This window comes from Argiope bruennichi, chromosome 4 (assembly GCF_947563725.1).
Source record: "Argiope bruennichi chromosome 4, qqArgBrue1.1, whole genome shotgun sequence".
NCBI classification, from domain to species: Eukaryota; Metazoa; Arthropoda; class Arachnida; order Araneae; family Araneidae; genus Argiope; species Argiope bruennichi.
This window is the reverse complement of record NC_079154.1, coordinates 27,147,338-27,174,694: the sequence shown is the minus strand read 5'-3', so window position 1 is coordinate 27,174,694 and position 27,357 is coordinate 27,147,338. Positions and strand designations below refer to the sequence as shown.

Below are 27,357 nucleotides of genomic sequence, written 5' to 3'. Positions count from 1 at the left end.
TCTAAAAATTAGTTTGATATCTGAGTTGAGCATCTTAAGATAAATATCGCATTTATTATTTATTAATCAAAAAATAAATAGTGCTGAAATTTTAGTATTGTTTATAATAACGTTTTAAGTATATGTAAGTTAATGTTTGAAGTTCTTTTTTTTATCTGTGGTTTAATGAAGCATCTAAGGTAGATTATTATGAATTAAGAAATTCTCTTAAATTTTTTTTAATTATGCTTGAATAAAGGATTATTAAGGTTATATGTTTTGAATATATTCTTTTTAATTTTAGATTGATAGATGTGGAATGCGCTGAAGATCTTTCCATAAATAAAATGCTGCAATTAAAATTCTTCAGAAATATATTGCCTTTAATTATGCAAGCCAGAAGAGGATATTGTGTTACACAAAGCATTTTAAATTCACCTTGTTTAAGAACTCGAGAACAAATCTGTTCTTTGCCTCAATTGCCACACTTTATCCAATCTAGAGGATTTAAAGATAAAGACGTACTGACAAAAAGATGTCAAGATTGTTATTTTCAGCGTATTGATGGTCGTTGGTTCGTATTTTGCCGTACTCATCCCAGACATAAACAGCGTCAAAGGATCGATGAGAAGAGCAAGTGGATCATAACACATGCTACTCATGGAAGAAAGAAGTTTTAATACAGTGCTCATTGTAAAATAAAATGTATATCGTTTTGTCTGTACTTTATGAAAAATAAATTATGTTGAATTAATGAAATAACTTTCATTTTAAATTATAGAATCATAGCATTTAAATATTGTTCACATTTACATTTTTCCCATTGTCGTGAATTAACATCAATTTTTTACTTTCTCGTATACGTAATATAGAGAAAGTATGGTAACTATCAAAAACTCAAAAGCCACGAGCTCGAAAAATACATTTTTGGAAAATATCTGCGTGTGACAGATGACGCTTTAAGGAAGGTTGAAATTTAGAATACAGTCTTTACACTAAAGTTGCAGATTTCTATCACATTTTGAGTAAATTCTGTTCAGGGGAGGTCTGTTTATCCAGCTGTACTAGTTAACATGATTACAAAATGAAGAGAGCTAAATAGATAAAAATTCGATACACAGATTCAACATCTATAGTGTAGAAACCTGTCAAATTTTGAGCCATATCTAACTAAGGATTGACTGTCTGTCTTTCAGACATAAGTAAAAGAGATAATTCAAAAAATTTAAATATATCAAATTTCATATGGAATTTGATACTACAAGTGCAATTTAATGTAAAATTTTTGTCAATCAGTTGAAAACAGAGTGTCTGAAATACAAATTCGATTTTTTAATATAGTAAAGCATGCCAGGGATTAATTGTCAAGGATCAGACTATAGATTCAATAAAATTGCTACATTCACGCCAAAAGTTTATATTTCGTAACTATTGCACGCCAACGACATGTAATGAGTTCGCTGGCATGACAAGTTTATTAAAGAGTATGCGAGAAAGCTTTGAAAGATCACTTCCGCCAGTTTATTTATCACTAATGAAATATCCATGTAACTTTGTGAGTGGTGATTAACTTGAGTGCCATACTGGTAAACGTAAACTAAAATTATGGGAATTGATTTTTGTTATGTTTATTCTATTTTTCTAAATTTGTATAAATAGCTTATTGTCAACAAATAATTTTCAGCGCCAAAGAATCCTGCCAAAATTTAAAGCTGATGAAGTATTACTTGATAAAATAAATGTACTGAAACAATGTATAGCTTGTATGTACTCAGGAAAATTAATAGAAGGTGAGAAATATTAAAAAATAGGCAAAGTATCAGCAAGCAAGGTTTTCAGCAAATCATTTAAGGATAAGATGTCAAGACCACCAAAATATATAACAGACATAATAAGGACTATTTTTAAGAAATTAATGTTTACGTGTGTGGAAAGCAAAACACGAAATTCATTTAATAATATTTTATGGAATTACGAAGCAGCATTTTAGAGTTAAAATCCTTGCTGCTTGGATCATTTATACCTGTACTTTAGTTTAATTTTGGTTATAAAGTTGTATTAGCAGTTTTAATCCGTTTAAAGTTGGAAATTACATGTTAAGAAGGTAGATATTAATTGAAAATGAACTAATTAATAATTCAAAAATATCTTCTTTGCCAAAAGCAAAAAATTTCATGAACTCCTCCCTCACTTTTTTGCCAATAAAATAAGAAATACTTTTAAAAATATCAAAAACAAATATAAGATCTATGACTGTGAGAAAATTTCAACTTCTGTGACTATATTAATCATGTTTTTCAATTTAAGTAAATCCAACTGCAATTTTCTCAAAACTTATCAAATTCTATATCATTAACACGATAATTCAAATCTAAATAGAGGGATGCCAAGTCTTAAACCAATCAGAACACGTCGGCATCCTTTGCCATAGAGTTAGTCTGTACAATTTGCAAACTCGCAAATAGGCGAGCTGAAAATTGCAATATAAGTTTCAAATAAGATAGATAATGAAATTAAACAAAAATTTTTGCAATTGGTGAAATACTTTTTTCAATTATCGAAGTTTATATTAAAATTCAGCTGTAAATATTTGGAGGGGGGGGGAATGCATAGTTACACATTTTCTCCAATCAGTTATCGTGTGCGAAACATCTTCACTCAATTTTGAAGAGTAATCATCCTCGTCATCTGTCCAAAATTTTGGCCCGCGGTGGCCTGGTGGTAAGGTCTCGGCTTCGGAACCGGAGGGTTTCAAGTTCGTGACCCGATTCCACCGAAGAACCGTCGTGTAAGGGGGTCTGTTGCACGTTAAATCCGTCATAACCAAACGTCCTCCCGCTGGTGTGGTGTGGCGTGGAGAGGGGGGGTGCCAGTTCAGGTGTCGTCCTCGTCATCTGACCGCGGTTCAAAATTACGAGGTCCGTCCCAAAATAGCCCTAGTGTTGCTTCAAACGGGACGTTAATATAACCAAACCAAACCAAACTGTCCAAAATTTCTGGGTTTATTCCAAAATAACCTTTGTGTTTCTTCAAAACAGGAAATTAATATAACTAAGCTAAACCAAACTAAGAGCATTTTTAACTTAAGAGAAAATCTTGATATCGTCTTAAGATGTGAAAGAGTATCAAATAAATTTAAATTTCACATGTGCGATCCTATAGTAAATTAGAATAAAACGAATCTATTGTTATTATTATTGAAATGGATAGATCGGATTTTTTTAATAGCAAAGACTGTCATCCTCTAATGTCAAAAAGGAATTCAACTATTGTATCCTATGAAAAGAAACAAATAAAAACGTATAATCTTTATGGTGTCCTTAAATGCTTTTTATTACATTTTTCCGATAATAATAGGCTCCATAATATTCAAAGCATTTCTTAATAAATAGATGTAAAATCACCTACAACTATTATTTCTTTTAAGCAAGCAAGTAATCAACAACAGCCGAAGTCGGATCTCAGATCTGTTTTGAAGTGAATTCACTAATTGTTGCATTTAATGAACTTCACGTGGTCTGTAGAATAAACCAGTGACTCTTCAACTTCAAATTTCACGTTGTTCGGAAAATTTAAGTTCTTGGCGCATGTTTTTTGAGTTAGTGTATTCCTGAATATTAAACTGTGATGGGCGAAAGTTCAGGTAATATTCTTGTAGTATTTTTTCTATTACTCTTGCTTTTCTTTAATTTTAGTTACGATTATTCGAAATGCTTTTCTTTGAGAGTTACCTTACAGAATTTCAGTCACCAATTTTAAATATTTTACCCCAATTATTCATATATTCTTGTACCTGACGCTACAAATAGATTTCAAAAAGCTTTCAAGTCATTGACGTATTTAGATTTTTTGAATTCAATATATGTTTGAAGAATTTTTAGTCAGGTTTTATTTGTGGAATACTTTTCAGATTTTACTGTTGAATAATTCACTTATCATTCATTTACACCCTAAAAATGCAATAATAATCGGAAATTAATTTCGTTACAGGCAAAAGCTACACAGAATAGAAATGTCGTCATATGAAGTGACTCTATCCAATCTGTTAAAAGAACATAATTTGAAGTTTTGAACATAACTCCTGGTCATCTTAGAATGACACTCTGAAGTAATCAAACAACAAAGGACCCACTGCCATGCTCCCATTTAGGTTTCCATCATTTTTCATTTGAAATACAACACAGTATTACTTTTATAAATTATTACATTTGTAACGTCCTTACATCATTTCATAAACAATTAAACAAAATTTATACTTAATATTTACACCAAGAATGCAATTTCATTATTTCATCAATTCAATAACAAATAATATCATCTTCAATTTAAAAACTTATATGAAAACATCAGCAGAAAATTGTTTAAAAGAATGGTAAATAAAGTCTGCAAGTTTCAAAAATATTATACTTCTTTCTAATCGAGTCCCATTAGGAATAACTCGTTAAGGTATATTCGAATGATTCTTTATCACTTCCACTAGCATACATTGTGTTTACTAGAAATGTTTTTTTACGTAAACCAAAGATTTTATGTCCACAAATGATTTGCTTAAATAGAAATTATCTTTTAATTTTTTTGGCATTTTTCTTATTTTAGGACATTACATTTTTTATATTAATATTTTTTCAGAACCGTAAGTGTAATTTCTTTCTGTATTTCAATTACTTAAACTAAATATTCTTTGAAATTTTGATATCCCTAAAGAAAGGGAAGTTTGCTATTTGTTCAACTTAAACCTTCGTTATTTGTTTCGGTTCTGTTAAGATTGTATAATAACTGTTCTTTACTGGAACCTTATATTGTTTATTCTTTATGATATCAGTTTAAACTGCGTTTTATGTTTTCATAAGAAATATTTCAGTTTCTCAGTTCCATAAGGAATGTTTCATCATATCTGAGTATTTAAAAAGTGAATTTACTTTGCCGTATGTGTAAGTTATTAACTGAATAACATCCATTAATCACCAAAGATGTGGTGTTAATCTATGTTCATCAGATACATATGATTACATGTAAAATTTGTCAGTACCATGTGTCTAACAAGTGCCATAGTGCTGCTAAAATTTACTTAATTATTTTTATTTATTATTCTGTTTGATACTTCATTTTCTTAATTATACTTCAACTTTGGGGTTGTAATAAAAGATTTCTGCCAAAAATTGGATTGTGAAAATTTTCTCCATCTGCAATAAGGCCCAAATAAAATAAAATAAAAAATGTAAAAATTAGTGTAAAATTTGTAAATAGGTGATAAATAAAATAATAATAAAGTTATGAAAAAATTCTCAAGTAAATAATTCATATAATTTAACGATATTTTGTTTTAATATATTTATTTTAAAAGTGACTTGCTTTTTGATTATTGATGAAAACTTAGCTTTATCATGGTGATTTCTTAAATTAGGTGAAACGATGGAAGGTCTTTCCGACACAACATTTAGCTCGTTAGAAGGCAAAGTTTCTGAGCGAACCCTGAAAGCTGTTGCTGAAATGGGTTTCACGAAGATGACAGACATACAAGCTAAAGCTATTCCTCCACTTCTAGAAACAAAGTATGTGCTTTTAATTTATGTCACAATAGTTTTCTATCATGTTAATCTTTTAAAATTCTTTTCTAAAATTATATTTTATCTGCTCTATCTTTAGAATAAAATTGGAGAGTAACTAAATTTCATTTCCATTGGATATTTAAAGATTTCAAAGTATTTTTCGATTAGTCCACAAATTGTTGTTCATTATAAATTTTTGAGATTAAATGTTACTTTTTTTTAATGCACTAGTTACTAAATATACCAAGTACCATAAATACAATATTCGCTCACAGGTGAAAAGAAAATTGAACAAAAAAGTATCTAATAGGGCAAAAATCAAGGTAAAAGAATGACGAATTCTGGAAATGCACTCATTCTTCTGTGTCTCTCCTCTTAATGAGATAGAATCATCGAAATCTGGTCATCTAAGAATACTGAAACGAACATTACATCAAAATGTTTTGTTGATCAAATTGACTTTCAATTGGTAGCAAAGAGAAGTGTAAATATATCCATCCCTGAAACCCTTCCTTCCTGTTTTTTTGTTTGTTTTTTTTAAAGTAGTTAAGAAACAAATGCAGATAATGTTGTGAAATGATATAGTAAAAGTACACTTTTCGAAATAATATTATGGATTTCATTTTAAATATTTTTGTTGAATATATATATATATAGAGAGAGAGAGGGGGAGAGAGAGAGTACTATAAAATAAATTGCCAATAATAAAATATAAATTAATTTTTCATAAATATTTTTAAAGCTTTTTCTTTTGTTTATCACATTATTTAAAATTGCACTTATAGAAGCATATTCATTATTGAACAGCATGTTAAAAATCTGAATTATTTGAAATTATGTTGGATTTTTACTCCATGCTAGATTTCAGGAATTTCATAATGAAATCACAAATGATATCTGTGTTGCTGAAATTCATTTCTCTATTAGTCACTTATTTCCAAGTGATAAATATTATATTATTGTTAGAGATATTTATTCAATAAACAGTTGTTTGTTAGTTGAAAAGTAGAAAATAGTATAAATATAATTTGTTTTGACTTAGTAATTAAATATTTGAAAGTATTTTAAAGCATTACTAGGTCCTCTATATAAATACTCTTTGTCTACTTAACTGAGGGATTTGCTTCCGTGTAAATTGTTAAAACCTTTACTAGGCCTTTAAAAATATTTATTATTTTTTTTTTCTTTTAATTTAGGGATGTTGTTGCTTGTGCCAAGACTGGAAGTGGTAAAACCTTAGCCTTTTTAATACCTGCTGTTGAACTCATTCACAAGGTTCATTTTAGAGTTTATCAAGGAACTGGTGTTATAGTTTTGTCACCAACAAGAGAGTTAGCAACACAGACTTATAATGTAGTAAAAAAGTTGATGAAATATCATTCACAAACACATACCCTATTAGTTGGTGGTGGTAATTATGAAGAAGAAAAAGAAAAGTTACAAAATGGAGCAAATCTAGTTGTAGCAACACCTGGAAGGCTGTTACATCATCTTCAGGTATTTTAAAAACTTTAATTTTGGCATAGGTTTATTTTTTGTTTCGCATGACCTTAATTTTTTGTCTTAAAATGCTTTTAATAAATAATTTGTTGCAATCCTGAAGATATTTATAAATTTTGGAAAAGGAATTTAAATTGAAAAAATTACTACAGTTTGCCACAAAATAAATTGACTGTTTCAGAAAATATTTATAATATATTGTTATAATAAATTAAACAGTTCTATATGACTCTTATTCTAATATACTCAAAAGTAATTGTTATATTTGATCAGGATGAGGTTTTGTATATTATTTAGGATTTTGGGAAACTATTAGAAGTGAAAGCTATCCTATACATTTATGATACTCGGTAATATATATTATTCTCTTTACTAGAAATAAGTAGTTTTTTGCATATTATCAACTTGTGTTGTTACTAACTGTAGATTTATAATAAATTCATGTTTACTTATGAATTATGTTGAGAAAAAACATACAGTAGAACTTTAATTATCTAAATTAAATTAATATAAGAATTCATTGAATAAATAGTAATTCAGATTGGTAAGTAATGATTAAGCAAAAATGAGCATGTAGCAATTGAATAAAAAAGGTCATTCTATGTAGCACTAATTGAATTTCATTTAATTCATAGAATTAATTTTAACTAATATAAGATACAGAAAATTGTCGAATACAGTAAAAGTCACTCGCACAAGGAAAAAAAAAACACACACACAAATTAAATTTATGGAAGTTTTTCTTAATCATGTATGTGTATGAAAATTTAAATTATATGCTAAGATTTGGATGGTTAGAGTTCTATTATGGTACTAAAAATATTTTCTATATAATGAGATTTTGTTATTATATTATGCTTTCTAATAAGTTTGCTATATAAATGTTGTTAAGTTTCAGATCATTGGAATTGTTGATGTTGTCCATTTGAAAGGAAAATACTGCCAAGATGATTTATACATTTTCCAACAGATTTCTGAAGTTTAACTGTTATTTGTAGATAAATTTCCAAAATTCTAAAGAGTTATAACAAAAATAATGCTAAGCAAATGTTAGCAAACAATTTATGATAAATGCTGGCTGATCTCAAAATAGAAAATTAAAAATTAAGAAAGCTAGAAAAATTAATCCTGCTTATTTCTGAAAGAAATCATTATTTTCACAAAGATCTATAAAAATGTATCTCAAAATACAGATAATGCATTTTGAGATCTGTAATCACTACACTTTTATGCAAATCTATCTTTGCATTTTTTTTAATAAAAAAAATTAGAATCATGCCCATAATAGTTTATCATAATTTTAACAAGTGTTCTGTAGAAGATCTGATGTACTGTGTCAATGAAATGCTTTATGGGACTGAGAAGAACAACATAAAATAAATAGAATAACACTGTCCATGATTATTAAATATCTTATTTTTGCAGAAGGTGGAAATGCCATATACTGTAAGAAAGATGGTTAGTGAACAAAACAGTTTGTTCATTTTGAACCTTTTTATAATAATGAATTCCTTTTTTTCTCTAAATGCATAAATGTTTTCTGTATAGCTGATTATGTATATGTGATGACAAAAAACATGCTTATGTCAGTTGCTTTAACTTACACATTTTAATTATACATTTTTAGAAAACAGAATATTTTGTGTACAAACATGTTTCATTTTTAATCATTGATGAAGCTGATAGAATGCTAGATTTTGGTTTTGAAGAAGAAATGAAAGCTCTTTTGAAAATTATACGAAGTAAGTAAACATGTTTATCTTAATGCATTGATGTTTTACATATTATCTTTAGATTACAAAAGTGTATTGGTTTATAACTATTTAGTTTTTCCTATATATATATATATATATATATATATATATATATATATATATATATATATATATTTGCATTTACTATTCCTTATGTGTATATTCACCTAATATGTAAATGTTTTTGTTGTTGACTATGGATTTTTTTACCTTAAAAGATATATATTGCAGTTTAACTTTCTATATGTAAAATTAAAATAAAAATTATTTTTGGGATATTTTGTATGAATTTTATTTATTCCTGAATCTTTATTAAAATTTTTAGTCTGTTTAAGGTTTTCTTGTTAAATGGAGTTTTGAGTAGTGGAAAAAAAACTGATCATCTCATCAAATTCATTAAAATAATTATACTGATAAAAAATTCAAAATGTTCTTGTTGCTTCTTTGCATTTATATATATATATATATTGGTTAATTTTATACAGAGCTATGATTTCTGATAAGTATTATTTAAAGTATCTACTCACAGCTTATTTACCATAAAATATCTTTCATATTAATTCATGTAAACAGCCTTGCCTTTACTGCATCAGTAGTATACCATATACATATATGTTGAGTACCCATTGGATGGAAATTTTAACTAATTTGCCAATATATATTTTCGAAGCAGTTTGAGCTTTTATAAGAAGTGTTGAAATTTTTATTCACTTGAGACATTGTTCCCAAGTTTTGAACTTAATACAGATAGGCATGATATGGTACACATTTAACATTACTGTGAAATAATAGAAAATATATGTATAATTTCTATTTAAAATGAGGTTTATATTATATTTTAAATTTTTTTTCTGTATTGATTAAACTTTGCTATGTTGTGCAATTTTATTTAAATCATATTTTAATATTACTTCCTTAGAATTCAGAATGACTGCTTTATTCAGCGCTACTCTTCCACAGAAAGCTCAAGAATTGGCGAAATTGGCAGTGCGGACAAGTGCAATTTATATTGGATTAGAACCGAAAGAATCGGCTACTGTTCGAGGCCTGGAACAAGTATGATTGCTTGTAGTTAATTAATAACTCCATTAGCAGAAAATCATAAATTGCAATATTTGTGTTGTTTTAATTCTAATATTAAAAAAAATCACTTAGAAATTTCATTATTTAAAAAAAAAAAAATTGAAATGGCATTTTCAATTTTAAGACGAAGGGCTTTAAATATATTCAAATCAATACATTTAAAAAAAATCAGTTTCAAAAGCGTTAATGAAACCAGACACTAAAAGATGTTTTGTAGCACAAGTAAATAAGTAAGCTTAAGCTTGAAATTTATAAAAATTAGCATACAAACTATAAATCACAAGTTATTACAAAAAATATTTCATATTGGAATATATATTTTTCATTTTGGAATACTTATTTCTGCTGAAAATATTTTTGGCATGCCTTTTGTAGATGAAATTGGAAATTATGTATTTCATTTTAATCATTAATTATAACTATGTTCTCCAGAAACTTAATTATTTTGCTTGCTGAATTTGCTTGAAATTATTATTTCTTGGATCCACAGAGTGCTGTAGTTAGTTTCCTTTATCTCATCTACTGTACTGTCTTAATTTTTTTTTTTTTTTTCCTTTTATATGTATTCTTTATACATAAAGAGATACGACAAATCCTGTTTTGTTTCTATAAAAAAATTTTGTTTCTAAAAAAAAATTGATTAAGTTTTAAAATTTCTTCAATTTTAAAATGAACTGAAATTTTCAAAACATAAACTATTTGTATTTTCATCTCTAGAGATGACGCTAAAATGCATCTTTGAATAGCACTAAAGAATTGTATTAATTTATTACTTTATTTCAAAGCTTTTTGGGTTAGATGAGCAGATGTGTGAAAAAATTATGTCACTGAATTTATTTGAGTAATTAAATAATTCAAATATGACATGATGCAATTTTTTTAAATTCAAAATATACTGTTAGAAAGTGTTTTTGTTTGGAGAGGGGAGGAGGAGAACTGAAATATTATCTAAACATATATATTACAGGGTGCGTAGCGTTGTGAAAAGTTCTTAAAAAGTGCTTAAATTTGAAAACCATTTTTAAGCACATTAAAAGTGCTTTATTTTAGAAAAACGGTCCTTAAAAGTGCTTAATTTTATCAAGAAGTGCAAAGAAGATACTCCATTTTGTTCCTGCTGACGATGAATCCGATAAATCGAAAACAGTCGTAAATCTTTATAAATTGTATATATCAAAAAAGGAAACCGACAAAAGTAAGCATTCGGTGAAGGGATACTGGAGTTTCAACCCATGTTAAGATAATGCTCAATGAACTTTTTTTTCAACAGTGGCACCGGCTTATATTGAAATATTGGAATGGTTATTCCAAAAGAGCGAAATATGAAATATACCAAACTGGTTGAAATGCGGAAAACGTTTGAATTTCTTTTACGTTTAGTGTTCTAAATAGCGAATAATTTATTTTAGTTTTGTCTGGTAACTTTATGTTCAACTCTTTATGTGTTCTTAAAGATTATGCAGATTAGCTCCGATCAATGAAAAATAAGAATACAGTATGGTGTGTAAAAGAAATAAATGCATCAGAAATGGCAGAAGTTGTTCTAAAAGCATACATGAAATATATTTGATATTTAATTGCTTTTATTCTGATTACCATGAAGTGTATTACAGATTCAATCATCATTCTCGTTAATATGTTGTTTTGAGCGATCTTACTGTACGATTATTTATTGTGATTGTAATTACTTTATTCAACTGCGTAAAATCCAGTGAGATGAAATTTTAATTTCAAGGCATAAGTTTTCAATTATTTCTTTTGAGGTGTATTTTTTTAGATGTCCCCATTCCTTTAAAAATGATCATTTGTTGAACCAATCTTGTCAAATGTTAGTTTTTATTTATAAAAAATTCTGCTAGGTCTGATATTTAAAATTTAAAAGAAATAATTAAAAGTTTTAAGAAACTTTTATGATTCAGATTATATCATTTTTTTAAAGTATTTTTTCTCTTTTTGCTTATTTTACACGATTTCTTTGGTTTACCTGCGAAATTTTTCTTTCTCGGTATATAAAGATTTACCTGACTAATACAGAGCATCGCTGAAATAAGGGAAAGGAAATTTAGTGGGCAGTTTCTTTTCGGATGTTAGATGCTCACTAAGGATGGATTTTTCAAAATTTTAACTAGAAATTCAATTAAAAAATTAAAATGTAATATATTTCCTATCTAATGTTAAGGAATATTTTGGCACAAAATTCTTTTTTACACTTTCTTGAAGGTGTTTATACAATATTTTCCAACACTCCTCTGTGCATATGGTTGCCACTTATTATTTCTCATTTACTTTGATGGCGTTAAAAGGCTTGCATTAACTGTGATAGTAATAGAAGGATTTTCCCATTTCCCAATATAAGGATCTTCCCTTTTAAAGCTTCAGAAAAATACTAGCCACTCGCATTCCATCAAGAAATTTTTACCACTCTCCTTTGTAAATCCATTTTTTAGAATGAAAGAAGCAAATTCATAGTACATATGTTTCAATAAAAAAATCTGATACAGAAATCCATTAGTGAACAGAAAGCAAAAAGTATCGTGTACAGCAGTTGTAAGTTATTCTCCATAGAAAATTAATGCTACTGACTTTCTCTTGGATATATTCAGCCACCCACATATACTATACACTGCAGAAATTAAAGAACTGTCATGAAAAGCTAATAAGACAAAGGATTTTTTCACTCATAGTGAATTGCAACAACATTCAAAGAAAAAGGATAGAAAAAAAATTATAAGATGTAGAATTTGAAGTTGTCATTGAAAAAAAAAATTTTAATGTAAAATTAATGGTAATAATAATATTTCTCTATTCACCTACCTAATTAGCTGTAATAATAGTGTTCCTGTTTCTATGCTTATTATTTCTGTTCATATAAATATTGATATCAATAGTAAATGTCTTATATAATAATTTTTTTTATAAAAATAACATTACAATAAAAGCTTTATGCATTAGTTAATTTAATTTATCTATACAAAATAATACTGCCATATTTTTGTATTTTAATGTTAAATTTAATGACTAATTGAGTTGAGTATTTTAAAAATTAGGGGAGGGAAACAGTCAGTTACTTTTTATGAGTAATTTTTTTTTATTGTACACATAAAAAAATTAAAATTATTAAGACAAGTTATTTATATTTTTTCTGATTTTTAAAAAAAAATTCAAACTTAAATTTAAAATTATTCTGATAAAAATCTATTAGTATTAGCTAGTATTAATAACTTCAAGTTTTCTGAAATATATAGTCTAATTAGCATAACTGTTTTTTGCCTGATGTTTTGTGAAAATACTTTTGTAAACCCATTTTTGTCGAATTTACCAATTATTTGAACCTTTAATGTTTGTAACATATTGATTCTATTCAATGTGCTCTCAGTTCAAATTTTTAATTTTTTTTTGTATTAATTATTATTGAAGATAATGTTGCCAATTTAAATAAAAGATGAGACTGGATTCAACATCCAAGCATTGATTAAAATTTAAAAAGTTATTTTTTAATCAAAGATTAAAATTTTAAAAATAGATTTTAAAAAAATCTATAATAACTATAATTTATTATAAGATTCATTTAGTTATTCATGCTTGTACTAAAGAGCGTAATTTTTTTCACAAAGGTGCTTAATTTTTGCATCCATTTCACACCTGTCTAAGAATATGTTCAGTTATCTCGAGTTATAATATGGGTTTCATATATTTTTAATAATCTGATAAGGATCTGTCATACATATATTTCTAGGCCCTCAAAGTAATCAACCAAGGAATTTTTTTGGTTAAATTATCATTTTTTAAAATAGTATATTTGAACAGATAATTATATATTAGAACCAAAATATATCATAGATTGCTTTTCTGTAGTTTTAAATTGTCTAGTTAAACCTTCATATTTTTAGAGAAATAGTTCTGATTTTTAATTGCCTAGTGTTGCGGAGTTGATTTTAATTTTACAAATTATCATTTAACTCAAAAACTATGTATTTTTAGGGATTTCTGGAGGTTCCAACTGAAAAGCGGTTCCTTACTCTCTATACTTTCCTTAGAAGGAATAGGCATAAGCTGAAGATGATTGTATTTTTTAGTTCTTGCATGTCTGCCAAGTTTCATAGTGAGCTTTTCAACTACATAGGTTTACGTTGCTATAGTATTCATGTGAGTATTTATTTTTTCCATCTGCCTGGCACTTAAAATCTGAATCAAATAATTTGCATATACATGCTCTAGTATCTAAAAGATTAAATAACTATTCAATAACACTTGTCAAGGATAATATTTTAACTGAAGATGGAAATCAAAATAACAATAAAAATTGCATTAAAATAAAGAAAATTGCTATTCTCCCTCTTTAAATTAAAGAAGTATTAGAATGCAATAATATGTCAAAACTCTGTGAACAGAAAGATATTACTCCAATAAATATTAGCTTAAGAAATTTTTTAGGGGTGATTTTTAATAAGAATAAATAATGCGTAAAATTTTGTATATAATTGTAATCAATTTGTAATGTTCATAAAATTGTTTGACAATATTTAATCTTTACAGGGCAAATTGAAGCAGAATAAAAGAAATGTTGCATATCGCCAGTTTTGCAAGGCTGAAAAGGGTATTTTGCTATGTACAGACATAACTGCCAGAGGATTGGATATACCTCTTGTAGATTGGGTAATTCAGTATGATCCACCAGATGATCCCAAGGTATGTATCTCTTAGAATTACACTTTTAAAAATAGATTATAAATTTATAAAGATTAAAATGTAAACTCTCATTCTATTATCAAAATTTAATTTGTATAAAAAAGCAAAAAGTCTTGAATGTGTAAAACAACTTTATTTAGATTGAGTATAAAATAGCTAGCTTCTTTATTTATTTGTATATTTTCTTTAAAATTATCATTAGAAAGGAGGGAGATATATTTATGCTTTGTTTGGAAATGGTTCTGTTTCTAAAGAATGTTTAAAAAATTTTGAAAACAATCTTTATTCCCAATGAATATGAAAATGTCTACAAAAAATTAACATAAAAACTGATGTTAAAAATTGTATTGTGCTAACTGCAATGAAAAAAAAGGTTGAAACTAAATTTATGCTCTTAGTAATGAGTGTTTATAATAAACAAAACATTGCAATTTGAAGAATTTTTCATTTTGGAGATTTCTAAGAAATTATCTTGTTTCTATAAAGTTTAACCTCTTAAAAATTTATGGGGATGATCCATGAACAGTTGAAAGAACATCACTCAGTTTTATCCTTTCTTCGACAAAGTTGATTCTGGTCTGTTGTAAATTAACACAAAATATACCATAAATTATTTCCAATTGTAATTTTGGTACATTTTGTTTGATATAGTTACCAGCAGCTAAATCAATTATATAGATTGTTTGACAATCTAAAAATAAATTTCATTGCTGTGAAAAATTTATTTCTTATACATCATATACAAACTCTGTTTGTAAAACAAATATATTTTTATTATAAATTATTTTAATTGAATATGTATTCCTAACAAATATTTAGGAATACATATTATTTCTTCTATACATTCTTGATATTTGTTTCTTGATTTGCTAGCATTCTGTGTTATTTTATTTATTTGCAATGCTCATCTGGAATTATACCCTTAGCCAACTATAAATAATTAGAAAAATTACTAAATATATTTGTAGAGTTTTCATCTTCCCGGTAAAACTTAAAATATATTTTGTAGGAATATATCCATCGTGTTGGTAGAACAGCTCGCGGAGAAAATGGAAAAGGTAGGGCCATGGTATTTCTTCGACCTGAAGAAACAGGCTTCATAAGATATTTGCAGTGTTCAAAAATACCTTTATGGAGTTACGATTTCCCTTTCGAGAAGATTCCAGATGTTGAAGAAGATGTAAGAATAATTTCGCTTATTTCTTTTAAATATGCATTTGTTTCATTCAGTATATTTGACAATTAGGGTATTTTAATCAAAAAGTTTTGAATAACTTAATATTGAGGTCAGTAAATATGATCAATATGGTACCAGGTGGTATTTAGAACAAACTCAAAATTGAATTAATAGTAACCTCATGATTAATTAAATAATAATTAATATTAGATTAAATTAATAATAAAATATTAAAATTATGTATTGTCTTAAAGCCTATACAAATTTATAAAATTCCAAATATCTAACATATCAGAAAGTGGGTGTAAAAGCAATTCTATGTTTTCAACTATACAAACATTAAGCATAAAGTATAACAAAAATGTTTAAAATGGCTTTTTACTGTCTGGAGCAATATCTATCTAATTTACATGACAATTATTATTTACCATTTAACTTCATTCATACATTACGAACTTTTCAACAAAAAAGTTATGCTTTGACCACATATAAAATAATATAAATAAAATTTGATTTCACTTATATTTATGTTACTGTTATTTACAAAATGCATTATTAATACTATTACAGTTATTACCATAAACAAATGGGGAAATGGACAAAATAACACTGCCATGATTAAATCATGTAGTCTCACTTGATTAGTTAAGTTCATGCTGAGACAGATTTCTTTCTATACAGAATAGGCAGCTCCTTACAGTTGCAAGCTGAGGGAAATCGCTTGCAGATTTAAAAGATGTTATTTGACTAATTGCCAAATTAATTAATAAAAAGTACAGATTCTCTAAAATCGATAATATTACCCCCTCCCTCCCAGTTATATTGATTAGGTTGTATTTTCTTTATTTTAACTTGGTTCATACAGTATTTATAAACACAAAGCTTCCACTGAAATAATGTGTATATAAGTAGATTCTGCACAAAAAATTGTTTAAAAAATGAGAATATAAATATTTTCACAAAATTAGTAATATAAAAAATGTCCAAAACAAATCATTAATAGGATATGAGGTTTTAAAAATGTGTTGAAATATGAAACACTAAATTGGCCAGTTTTTGAAAGAGGAACCTCATTATATATGTTATCTAAAACTACAAAATACCTACATTTTCTATGGACAAGAAGAAATGGGTTGGTAAATTGAGTTCAGAATGGTATTCAGTATAATGGTAGAATACCTTTAGGATGTTCATTCATTCAAATTTTAAAAAGCAATAACCAACCAATTTCGAGAAAATGACCCTTAAAACTTTCAATATAGTTTATATAATAGTAATTTAAGAACATGACTGGACACAGTCTGAGGATAGAATTCACAATACTCTGGCAAATTTCTCAGTTATGCAGCACCTTTACCCACCAGATCACAAATGGAGTACCAAATAATTCAAAGTTTAACCAATCAATGTAATTTTTTATCTATAACAAAAAAATACTGAAAATTTATGAATACTGAATAGAGCTGCAATTTACCAAAAATCTATGCATTCTGATCAACACATATAATTAAAAGCAATAGTTTTTCTCTGTATTTTCACGACTCTTAAAATGGACATCTGCAGTGCCAAAAATTAGCAGTTTCCTGCATAACTGTTAACAAATGACATATATTTTCTACATCATAATAAATTTATAGTAATTGCAAATTTAACTACTTTATAATACAAAAGACATATTAAATATTTTATTCCCCTTTTTAAAAATGCACTTTTAACTTTAAAAACTAAGAAAAATGCTGTTTTTATTTCACTTACAATTAATGGTGAGGTTTATTATTATTAGAAAAGTGTATACTTGCATAAAAACATTATTACAAGATTGGGCATTACATCAGGAAACAATATAGACATGATACTCTTATTTTATAATAAAAAAAAACTTAATTTAACATTTAAATACTGTTAATATCTTCATAGCTAAAATAAAGAGCAATATAACAATTTTTTAAAGATACTTCTCATATCAATAAAAATGTGTATTAATAATTGTTTTAAATCCAAATTCTTCTCAATTTAATATATCAACATTTCATTAAAATTTTTCTGGCAGAATCTAAATTTTTGTTAATATTCATTCTTATATATTTATTTTTTTAATTATTAATGTATCTCTATTTATATTATTTTTTTTATATTGCAGTACTTTGATCTGGTAAATGGAAATTACCACTTTAAACATGCAGCAAAGGAAGCTTACAGAGCATACATTCGTGCTTACAAATCTCATAAACTAAAACACGTATTTGATGAAAGTAAACTAGATCTTGAAGCTGTTGCCAGGACATTTGGTTTTCGGAGACCACCATATGTTACTTTTTAAATGTAAATTGTTATTAAAAGCATTTTAAATTTGTACAGTTTAGTAATAAAATGGAAATATTTTTAATGGTGAACATTCTTTTCTTATGATTCTGTAACAAAAATTGTAATACAATTGTCTCTTCAAGATGTATTGTAAATATGGGAAACAGTTTGTATAATCAACATTTTAGTTTATTTTCATACAGTCTTTAATAACTGTAGGTAGTATTAAGTTGCCTATCCCAGATAACTATTGAATGAAGAAATTCTTTACACCTTAAATCAACATTGATAACTTCATAAAATCAATTTACTTTCATCTCATGTATTCAATTTCATACTATAAAATTTTGAATATCGATGTTTAGTTAAATTCTTTTCAATTGCATTAGAATCATATCTAGAACTATTTAATTATGCATAATAATATATTGCATAACTTTTATCAAAACATCAATATGGGGAAATATGCAATTGAGTTTGTAGCATAACTCATAATAATGACATATTTTCATATACTAATACTATGATCATTAAGTAAAAATATGATTTTAATTACACAAATACAAAAATAATCAGAATAAAATTCAAACTTAATGAAAATTTGCGCGCATGTTAAATATATACATGCCATGTCTCTTGACAACTTTGGTAAAATAATTGATAATGAATGTTAATTATAGTTAATTAATATTGGCATAAGTATAGCAAAATTATTTCAACTAGTGATAGCTAGTTGAATCCCAAAATGTAATTTTATATTGTAGATGCTTCAATGTTCCCTCAAGTGAAACTTTCTAGAGGCAATTTGGTCAATCCAAATAGTAAAATAATGTCATACTTACATTAAAGAAAATATAGAGAGCAAAACTATAACTTCATTATATTAAAGAATTACATTTTTTTTTCATTAGGACAACTTTTATGATAAATCCCATTAATTTTCTTAATTATCAAATGTCATTTTAACATCCTTGAAGAAAACTTGCTCTCATTAATGATAAATGAAATAGAAGGAACAAATTATCACAACATTTTAAAAATTACACTCAAAAAGTTATTTATTACAAGCTCATTATTGATATGTTAGAAAATTTTCAAACTAATAGATATCATGAAATTTTGTCACTCTAATAAGAGTGAACTTTTTAAATTTTAATATTATTCAAAATTTCCAATTAAAATGATTACATGATTCTAAATGTGATTGATCACATTAACCATCAGTCAAAAAACTGTGTGTATATATATATATATATATATAAAATACAAGTTTTTTATTTATTTGTGATGATCTTTTGTACATACAGTTACTGTATCATTTTTTTTTTTTTACTGGTATAAATGCTATAACAATTAAAATTTCCTACATGGCACAATTGTTTTGGATTGTCCTTAGTGGAACTGTGTAAACACCATTTGTGATGATTGATCTACAAGGAATTGCAGAATTTAATAGATAAAACAAAGTAGTATACATAAAAGTGCAAGGATGAAAAAAAGCTTTACTGCTTCAGCAGATATTTTATAGAAAATTTTAAACTTGGAAAAGTAGAAATTGTATAACAATATGAATTTGCAGTTTTTCTTAACTAATTATTCAGATTAAGTTATCTCCTCATTTAAAAATGGACGATGTTTTTACATTGATATTTTTATTTACAATACAAAAGTTTCTATATCAAGTATTCTAAAGACCTTCACTTACCATGCAATTTTCATACATTTAGATTTAATTCAAAATGTAACCTAAAAAAAAGTTATACATAATTTTTAGCTTACCTTTTTCTAATATTATAAAAGTTTGGCATGTAGGATTATTAGCAAAATAAATGATCAAAAAAATAAATATGGGCATTCAAATTTATTTCACTATTAACAAATAATATCTATGCATTTACATTATAATTCAATGATGGTGATCCAAAACAAATCTCAATCCACAGTAACCACAGGCCTTTGGGCCATCCTTATCCTAGAAAAAAATATATTCCAGAAATAAACATAAATAAGCATACAATTTTGAATAATTTTCCATATAAATATGCATGTGTTTAATTTTAATCTGGAAACAATAATTTATTTCATCTAATATCAAAAAATTCTGAATGATGATTTTATATAACAGAGATGATCAAACTAAACTTGAAAAATGCATTTTGCTCTTTTTCCATCAAGGCAATACTGATGTAGGATTAAAACAGCAAAATTACTATGCTTTTATATAAACTTTTTAAAAAAATTACTGTTATTTGAATATATTTTTAAGTTTTGTAAAAACTGTGGTATTTTCAAAAACTGCATCTTTTCAAAGCAACATTATGCACCAGAAAGAGTTCTTGCACAATTTCACTGTCAAGATCAATCAAACAATCAATTTCTATTCTGGATATCTTTGATTATGAAGATTTGTGTAATAAATTATTTTGATGAATTTTATTAAAAGTAAATTCAATAGCCAAATGATTTCAGGCTTTCAATCTTTTCCTGCATAAAAATTTCAGGCTGTTTTTAGAGGGTTTTTGAAAGGCTACTTTCACTATTTTTAAGGCAATTTGAAATCTAGTGATTTGATACACTATTAACAATTAATTTAACAAGTTTTAACAAAAAGAATTGAACACAAAATTTCCACCGAGATTATATTTCCAGTTTGTTTTAGTAAGTAATTAAATAAAACAAAAAATTTAAACTATAATGAAAAATATCAATTTGATATTTTGATATATTGACATATACTGATTATGAATAAAGTTTTTAAAAAATAAACATTATTCCTGTTTTCACCACAGTTGTACTCTTCATAAACAGAATGAAAAAGCACAAAAAATTAAGCCTTCTTTTTCAGAAGTCAGGAAACTTTTAATGCTTCAGTATGTAAAAATTCATCAGGTACAGAAAACAATATTCGTTTTTTTTTTTTTTTTAAATCCTTTAAGGGTTGTATCTAATTTTTCCTCAATATTTACTAATTCTGATTTTTTCCACATTTGCGGAGCAGCAAAAATAGTTCGATCGATAGATACATTTTATATCATATGTCAATTTGGTTTTCTTAGCTAGTTCCCTTATTTTTCAGACCATTTAAATCATTAATCAAAAAAGGATTTCATATTTTGGGGTGGGGGTGAATTTCTTTCATTTTCAAAGGTAAGTCAAATATTTTTGTCTTACCCCTGTTATAGGCAATCTTAGTTTCTTTGTGATTTCAAGACAATTAAAATTTTCAGAATATTTCAAATAAACAAAAATATTTCATTGAGCAGTTAAAAATTTTTTTGAATAGTTTTTCAATTTTGATTCTTTTATTATAAGACAATCTCTTTACTATATCAGTTTGCTCATGAGAAAATATTTAAAATGTCTGTATTATCTTTCATAATTTGTGAAAGTTTTTATCTTTTCCTAAATACCGTGCAAGAAACAGTCAATGCTAATTGATGAATCATATCTCAGAAATATTGAAGAATTTGATATAACTATATTACTTAAAAAAGAAACTCAATGTATAGTCACATTTATTTTCTTTTATAGGCTGTATTTTCACTAAATAAGACAATACATTCTTCAGTTTGTTATAACAGTCTATTTGAAAACAATTTTTTTTTTTAAATCAATACAATATAAAAACCTATCTAATCTGAAACTAATTCACAATTTTTCAAAAAAAAATTTAGGACTTTCAAAACAAAATGTTTGGTACAGTAATTTTAAGCCAAAAATATGTTTTTCAGAAATATTAAGTGTTTTAAAATCATGTCTCCAGTAACAACAAGGCTTGTCTTAGAAAGAAGAGTTTGAAAATGTGCTTTCAAATCTGAAAACTCCTCAAACTACACAAACATTCAAATAACATTACATCATTTTATCCATATTTTACCCTTATTTGATGTATTCTAGATCAAAATGTATTATACTTAAGTTGCAATCAAGGAAAAATGTTTTCAGGAAACAAATTTCTCAGGCTAAAATTGTGAAGAAATTTCAAACACTAGGAATAATTTTGAAGCATTGTATTTCTATTTTAATCAACTGTGTATCCAATCTTTTGTTTTAGATTGTGGTCCATCCTTAAATAAGCATAAGTAAGTACAAATACATTTCAAGCACTTTAGTTTTATGAATAATTTATAATTTAATGATGCCTGCATTCAAACATGCTTCCTTAATTTAACTGAAACTTCAATGCACCTTTATGGTTTGTTAGTCCTATTGTAAGATTTCAATTTATTGTTTATCGTGGTTAGATATTTATATTTCAGAGTACTCAAATTAAACAAAATTCACATTTTAAAATATAGTTAACACAATTTCCATTTGAAGCTAAGAATTTCTGAATACATTAGAAAAGGACCAAAACATTATCTAACATGAAAAATTTTGTTAACCATGAATTTTTCCTGAATGGAATGTTTAAAAACAGCCATAAAAATTGGAACAGTATTTTGTAATACATACCAAATTTATGTATACTTTAGGATGACCAAGAGCTCCACCACCACCATCACATGAAACTACTCTCTCTTTTACAACCTTTGGTGGGATAGAATTTATTAAGTCAATTGCAAAATGTGGATTGACCTGTAATAAAAATATATAAATAATTATTTGATTCAAAAAAATGTTGAAAAAAAAATGTACTGACTCAACAGAAATGAATGCTTTACAATAAAATAAACGCTTTACATTAAAATAAAATAAAAAGCAAATTCAAGTGGAGTGGGGGAATGGATTATATATTGTAAGTTAATTGATTTGGTTAATTAAAAAAAACAGCATTTTTCTTTAAAAAAATAGGAGCGAGCATTCTAAATTTTTGCATTGTGTATCATTCAAAAATATGCTACTACATAATAAAAAATAAGTCAAGAAATAAAGGCTAACAAATAAAAATAAAAAGAATTGACACCTATTAATTCTTACATGAAAGATAGATGGTAACTAAGGTGATAAATGGATAAGAGAAACCAGTTGCATAGATGAATTTAAATTATTCATTTGAATGTAAAAACTGTAAAATATTCATAGAGAAATCTATAACATGCAAGATAATATAAACTGCTTCATATAAGCAAAATTATATGGCAATTAATACAAATTACTATCTTAATAATATTTATCTCATCTATATGGGGGGGAAAAATACCTTACTCAAAATTTTTTATCTTCATTTCATGAACATTTAGAAAATAATACCTAAAAAGAAATAAATAAGATATATGTCCTAATTAATAATTTTTTCTAAAATTTAATCATTTTGATGCAAGTCCTTGGACTTATACATCCAAGTCTATATTTTGGCAAGCACGTGAGAATTTTGGAACTAATTATAGTCATAAGATGTTGAGTCAATTCTGAATATTCTGAGAAATGAAAATTTTGTATGGACATAAAAAAATACCAATAATAAAGTTGTTTTTCTTTTTTTAAATTCAATTTTAAATTTCAATAATTCTTAAATACTCAATATATTAAAAGGAATTTTTAGACATCAAGATTTAACAACAATTTTTAGCATGATATAAGGAGGCTTTATATGACTTTTAGTTCCTAATATTGGAATCTAAAATATTCATACTCCATTAAATTATAAAGTTTGTTGTTATGTTTCAAATGTACATAAATTACTTTATATTACTCAAACTAAATTATAGGCATTTTGAAGGAAATGCCATCCTATTAAAATATAAAATTCCATTAATTGGAACACCAAACATGTATGACAAATAAATGCAGGGCAAATTTTAAGTTCTTAAACAGTAATTTAAGTTATTTAATCCATGATCAGTTATTACAAAACATCGCTTATAAATTTCACTGGTTAAAAGTTTCAGAAAAAAAGTAAGGGAAGCATACCTATAAATTTTATCTGCTTAGATGAGAGTTGCTCTCATTTGGAAAATGAAATTTTAGAGTTGCTAGGTCAAGAGTTTCAGCAGATAGAAAGGAAATTTATTTTAAGACAGTTAAAGTTACAGATATTAGATTTTTAGAGACATGAATAAATTCAATTTATTTCAAATATACTCAAAATATTTTGAAATTATAAATGCCTGCTGTTCAGCAACGGATTGTAGAACCCTCCACGCTTTTGTGGATGCGTTAGGATGGGTTAATTCGTCAAAAAGGTGGAGATGTTTACATTTACTAGTATCTAATAGGGGAAATCCAAGGTCAAAGGGAATACGAGAAATGCACTCCTTGTTCCGCATCTTACCCTTTAATGAGACGGAGTCCTCGAAATGTGGTCATCTCAGAATACGTTGACAAACAGTAAAATATTTTGAGGACATTTGAAATAAAATTCTTTTTTTGTCATTTAACTATATTGCTTGAGCACTGCAATACACATTACTAATAAATTACACTGAATTTAAAAGGAAATATATATTTAAAATTTTTTACAATGAAGAATAAAAGACTTACATATTTTTCTTTGTCAATAAAACGAGCCAATCGTGCATCATTTTCATCAAATTTCTAAAAGAAAATCAAAATGAATAAGTTTCCTACATTCAGTAACAATGTGTTTATAATGAATTAAATAAGTTATTATTTATAACACAAAAAATTAATTAATCACTGTCTTTTAAAAATCATAACAGAAAGTACTAATCTCTGACTACACAAGGAAGATATTACACTAATATAATACTATTTATGCGAAGCATTATTTATACCATCCATGCGAATTAATTAATGCTTGTTATATTTGAAATAGCATTTTCTGCAATGCAAGAACTGCGTCTTTCTCTCTCCCCCAATATTTCTATTGCAATTCATGGATACTTGATTTTAAAACTAAAATAGCAATATTAAGATAGTAGAATATAAAAATTTTTGTAGTCAAAATCTTACTTTCTGCCTTTGTATATATTGTAATGGAATAGACACAGTATACACTGGTAGTTTTATTTATTTGTTGAGAAAAGATATAATTTAGATTCTACTTAGTATAAATAAGAATCCCATGGGAAAAAAAAAAAAAAAGAAAAAAAGACACAGATGCAAAGACACCTCAAAATAAAATAAAAAACATTTTTAAGGATATACTAAATGTGTACTATAATATATTATATTAAACCATTGATGGGCAACGATCCAAGATCTGAATCTCCTTAAAATGACAATGCCTGTATGTACAAAGAATGATTTTCTAACTTCCAGTAGTTATTGATAAAATTTATTAGGATGACTCTCTACATTCCAGCCAGTTAAAGGGTTAAAAAGTTTTGTTTTGAAAAACAGCAAACCTCTCTGATTTCAAAGAACTTGTTGATTGAAATCAAATTTGAGATGATTTCAATTGGAAATATATACAAATAATAGAGTTTCTTTTGATTAAAATATAACTAGCTACAATCTAAAAATTAATCACCAAAGATCACATGTTGTGTTCTTTTGTTACTTAAATTTTATTATGTTCTGCAATAATATAAAATTAATTCATAAGTATCAAAGCTGCAATAAAATTATGTAAAATATTCACAAACAATATATAACAAGATCAAAAGATATAATATCAATGAAGCAATTTTAATCGGCTAAATTTTATTTTTATTAGTAAAACACAAGGCAGAAAAAAATTATTCAGAATTATGACTCACTAAGCACAATGCTTGGTAACATTACAAAAATAAAAAAAACCCCATCAAATAATTAGCTATAATAATATTTAGCTTAAATTCAACGAAGCCATGGATGCATTCAAAAAATTATCCAGAAGTATAAAATGTATGGGCAAATTGCTAATAAACCTGGTAGAGGAAGAAAACAAATCCTCAGTGTCACGACCAAGAGGAGAGTTATTCGAGAGGTAGCAAACAATCCTAAGGGGAGTGCTACAAAAATTGCTACATCTACTTCAAGAACAATTGGAAAGTGTGTTTCTGCAGAAACAATTTGAAGAGTAATCCGAAAAGCAAATTACAATGGTCGCATAGCCAGAACAAAACCATTAATTTCCAAAGTAAATCGAGAGAAAAGAATATCTTTTGCTAAAACTCATATTTCAAAGCCCCTGACTTCTGGAATCAAGTAATATTCAGTGATGAAAGTAAGTTCAATGTTTTTGGTAGTGATGGTCAATGTTCTGTTTGGATAAAGCCCAATTCTGAACTTCCTCCTAAAAACACCAATCCTTCTGTCAAGCATGGAGGTGGTTCACTACTTGTATGGTGCTGTATGTCTGCAAAAGGAGTGGGAAATTTAGTTTTCATTGATGGAATGATGGACAAAATTAAATATTTGGATATGTTGAAGACCAATTTAAAACAAAGTGCCCAGAATTTGAGTTTAGGGTCAAGTTTTCTATTTCAACAAGATAATGACCCGAAACATACAGCTAAAATAGTTAAGTTATGGTTGTTGTATAATTGTAAATGCAACTGCACATCCCTCCTCAATCTCCAGATCTCAATGTGATGGAAAATTTGTGGGCACAATTAGGAAAATCAGTTCAAAAACATGAAATTAGGGGCAAGGAACACTTAAAAAGAGTATTACAAGAAGAACGGTCGGAAATATCCCGCGAAACAACTCAAACTCTTGTCAACTCAATGTCACACCATTTACAAGCTGTTCTAAATGCAAAAGATATGCAACAAAATATTAATTTATCTTTTCCCCTTTTTGTTGACAGATTTTGCTAGATGTATACTCAATTTTGTGACTTTGAAATTTGTCACCTTCACATAAAAATTACTGTAATAAAAATATTATTGATTCCTCTGTTTTGTTCTTTAGCCTAATATTTTTGTTAATGTATAATTTGTCGTTCTTATAAATATTAGCCATGTTCTTATAAATATTAGCCATAAATAGGAATGTCAAGATCAAAAAGAATAAAATTAAAGAAGAAAGAGTATAGTGTATACTCAATTTTGGGAGCCACGGTATATTTAACAATTTGAATTCAATTCAATTAATATGTAATTTCCTTAATTTTAAATATTATATATAACATACTTGTCCTGTATGAGTTACTTTCGTATCTGCATTCTTGGATACAATACTACTAAATGGATAACTTAAATATTTAAGTTGTTGAGAAATTCTTAGAATAGCAAAACTTTTAGCCAAGGGCATCGCCATGTTTATTGTTTTGATTTTGCGCTGTAGCTTGTGAACCTCGCTTAAGTGAAATGTAGTACAACTTCAACTTCAAGATTTTTATTTATTTATTGCTGAATTAAGCTTTCAATGTAAAAAAAAAAATTGATATATTCTTTATTTTTTATTTGTCATAAAACCAATGAATGAAAAACGCTATTTTTTCTGTTCTATCGAATTTATTACTTCATTTCACTCAAGAACTAATAAGTTT

At 26.6% G+C, this 27,357-nt stretch overlaps 2 protein-coding genes across 2 annotated transcripts; one reads left to right on the top strand and one right to left on the bottom strand.

Annotated features, from left to right (window-relative positions):
* The first annotated feature begins 3,463 nt into the window (after window positions 1-3,463).
* On the top strand, window positions 3,464-18,117 carry LOC129965753 (ATP-dependent RNA helicase DDX18-like). Its single transcript, XM_056079906.1, has 9 exons — window positions 3,464-3,622; window positions 5,384-5,531; window positions 6,725-7,025; window positions 8,656-8,770; window positions 9,702-9,838; window positions 13,847-14,011; window positions 14,402-14,554; window positions 15,564-15,734; window positions 17,872-18,117. Exons 1-9 carry the CDS (start codon window positions 3,607-3,609, stop codon window positions 18,049-18,051), a joined length of 1,386 nt encoding a protein of 461 aa, XP_055935881.1. The 5' UTR covers window positions 3,464-3,606; the 3' UTR covers window positions 18,052-18,117.
* Window positions 18,118-19,881: 1,764 nt separating this feature from the next.
* Window positions 19,882-27,171, bottom strand: LOC129965755 (NADH dehydrogenase [ubiquinone] iron-sulfur protein 6, mitochondrial-like). The gene is made up of 4 exons (XM_056079908.1): window positions 27,000-27,171; window positions 24,459-24,512; window positions 22,491-22,613; window positions 19,882-20,007 (listed from the first exon to the last, which is right to left on the bottom strand). Exons 1-4 carry the CDS (start codon window positions 27,123-27,125, stop codon window positions 19,942-19,944), a joined length of 369 nt encoding a protein of 122 aa, XP_055935883.1. The 5' UTR covers window positions 27,126-27,171; the 3' UTR covers window positions 19,882-19,941.
* Between the last annotated feature and the right edge of the window lie 186 nt (window positions 27,172-27,357).

Bases quoted from the DNA above. Each gene is read 5' to 3' on its own strand.
- LOC129965755 (XM_056079908.1), bottom strand. From the start codon at position 27,125: ATGGCGATGCCCTTGGCTAAAAGTTTTGCTATTCTAAGAATTTCTCAA. The intron at 24,513-26,999 runs GTATGTTATATA...ATTTTCTTTTAG, and splicing joins AAGTAACTCATACAGGACAA to AAATTTGATGAAAATGATGC. The intron at 22,614-24,458 runs GTAAGTCTTTTA...TTTTTATTACAG, and splicing joins TTATTGACAAAGAAAAATAT to GTCAATCCACATTTTGCAAT.
- LOC129965753 (XM_056079906.1), top strand. The intron at 7,026-8,655 runs GTATTTTAAAAA...ATACATTTTTAG, and splicing joins GGCTGTTACATCATCTTCAG to AAAACAGAATATTTTGTGTA. The intron at 9,839-13,846 runs GTATGATTGCTT...ATGTATTTTTAG, and splicing joins CTGTTCGAGGCCTGGAACAA to GGATTTCTGGAGGTTCCAAC.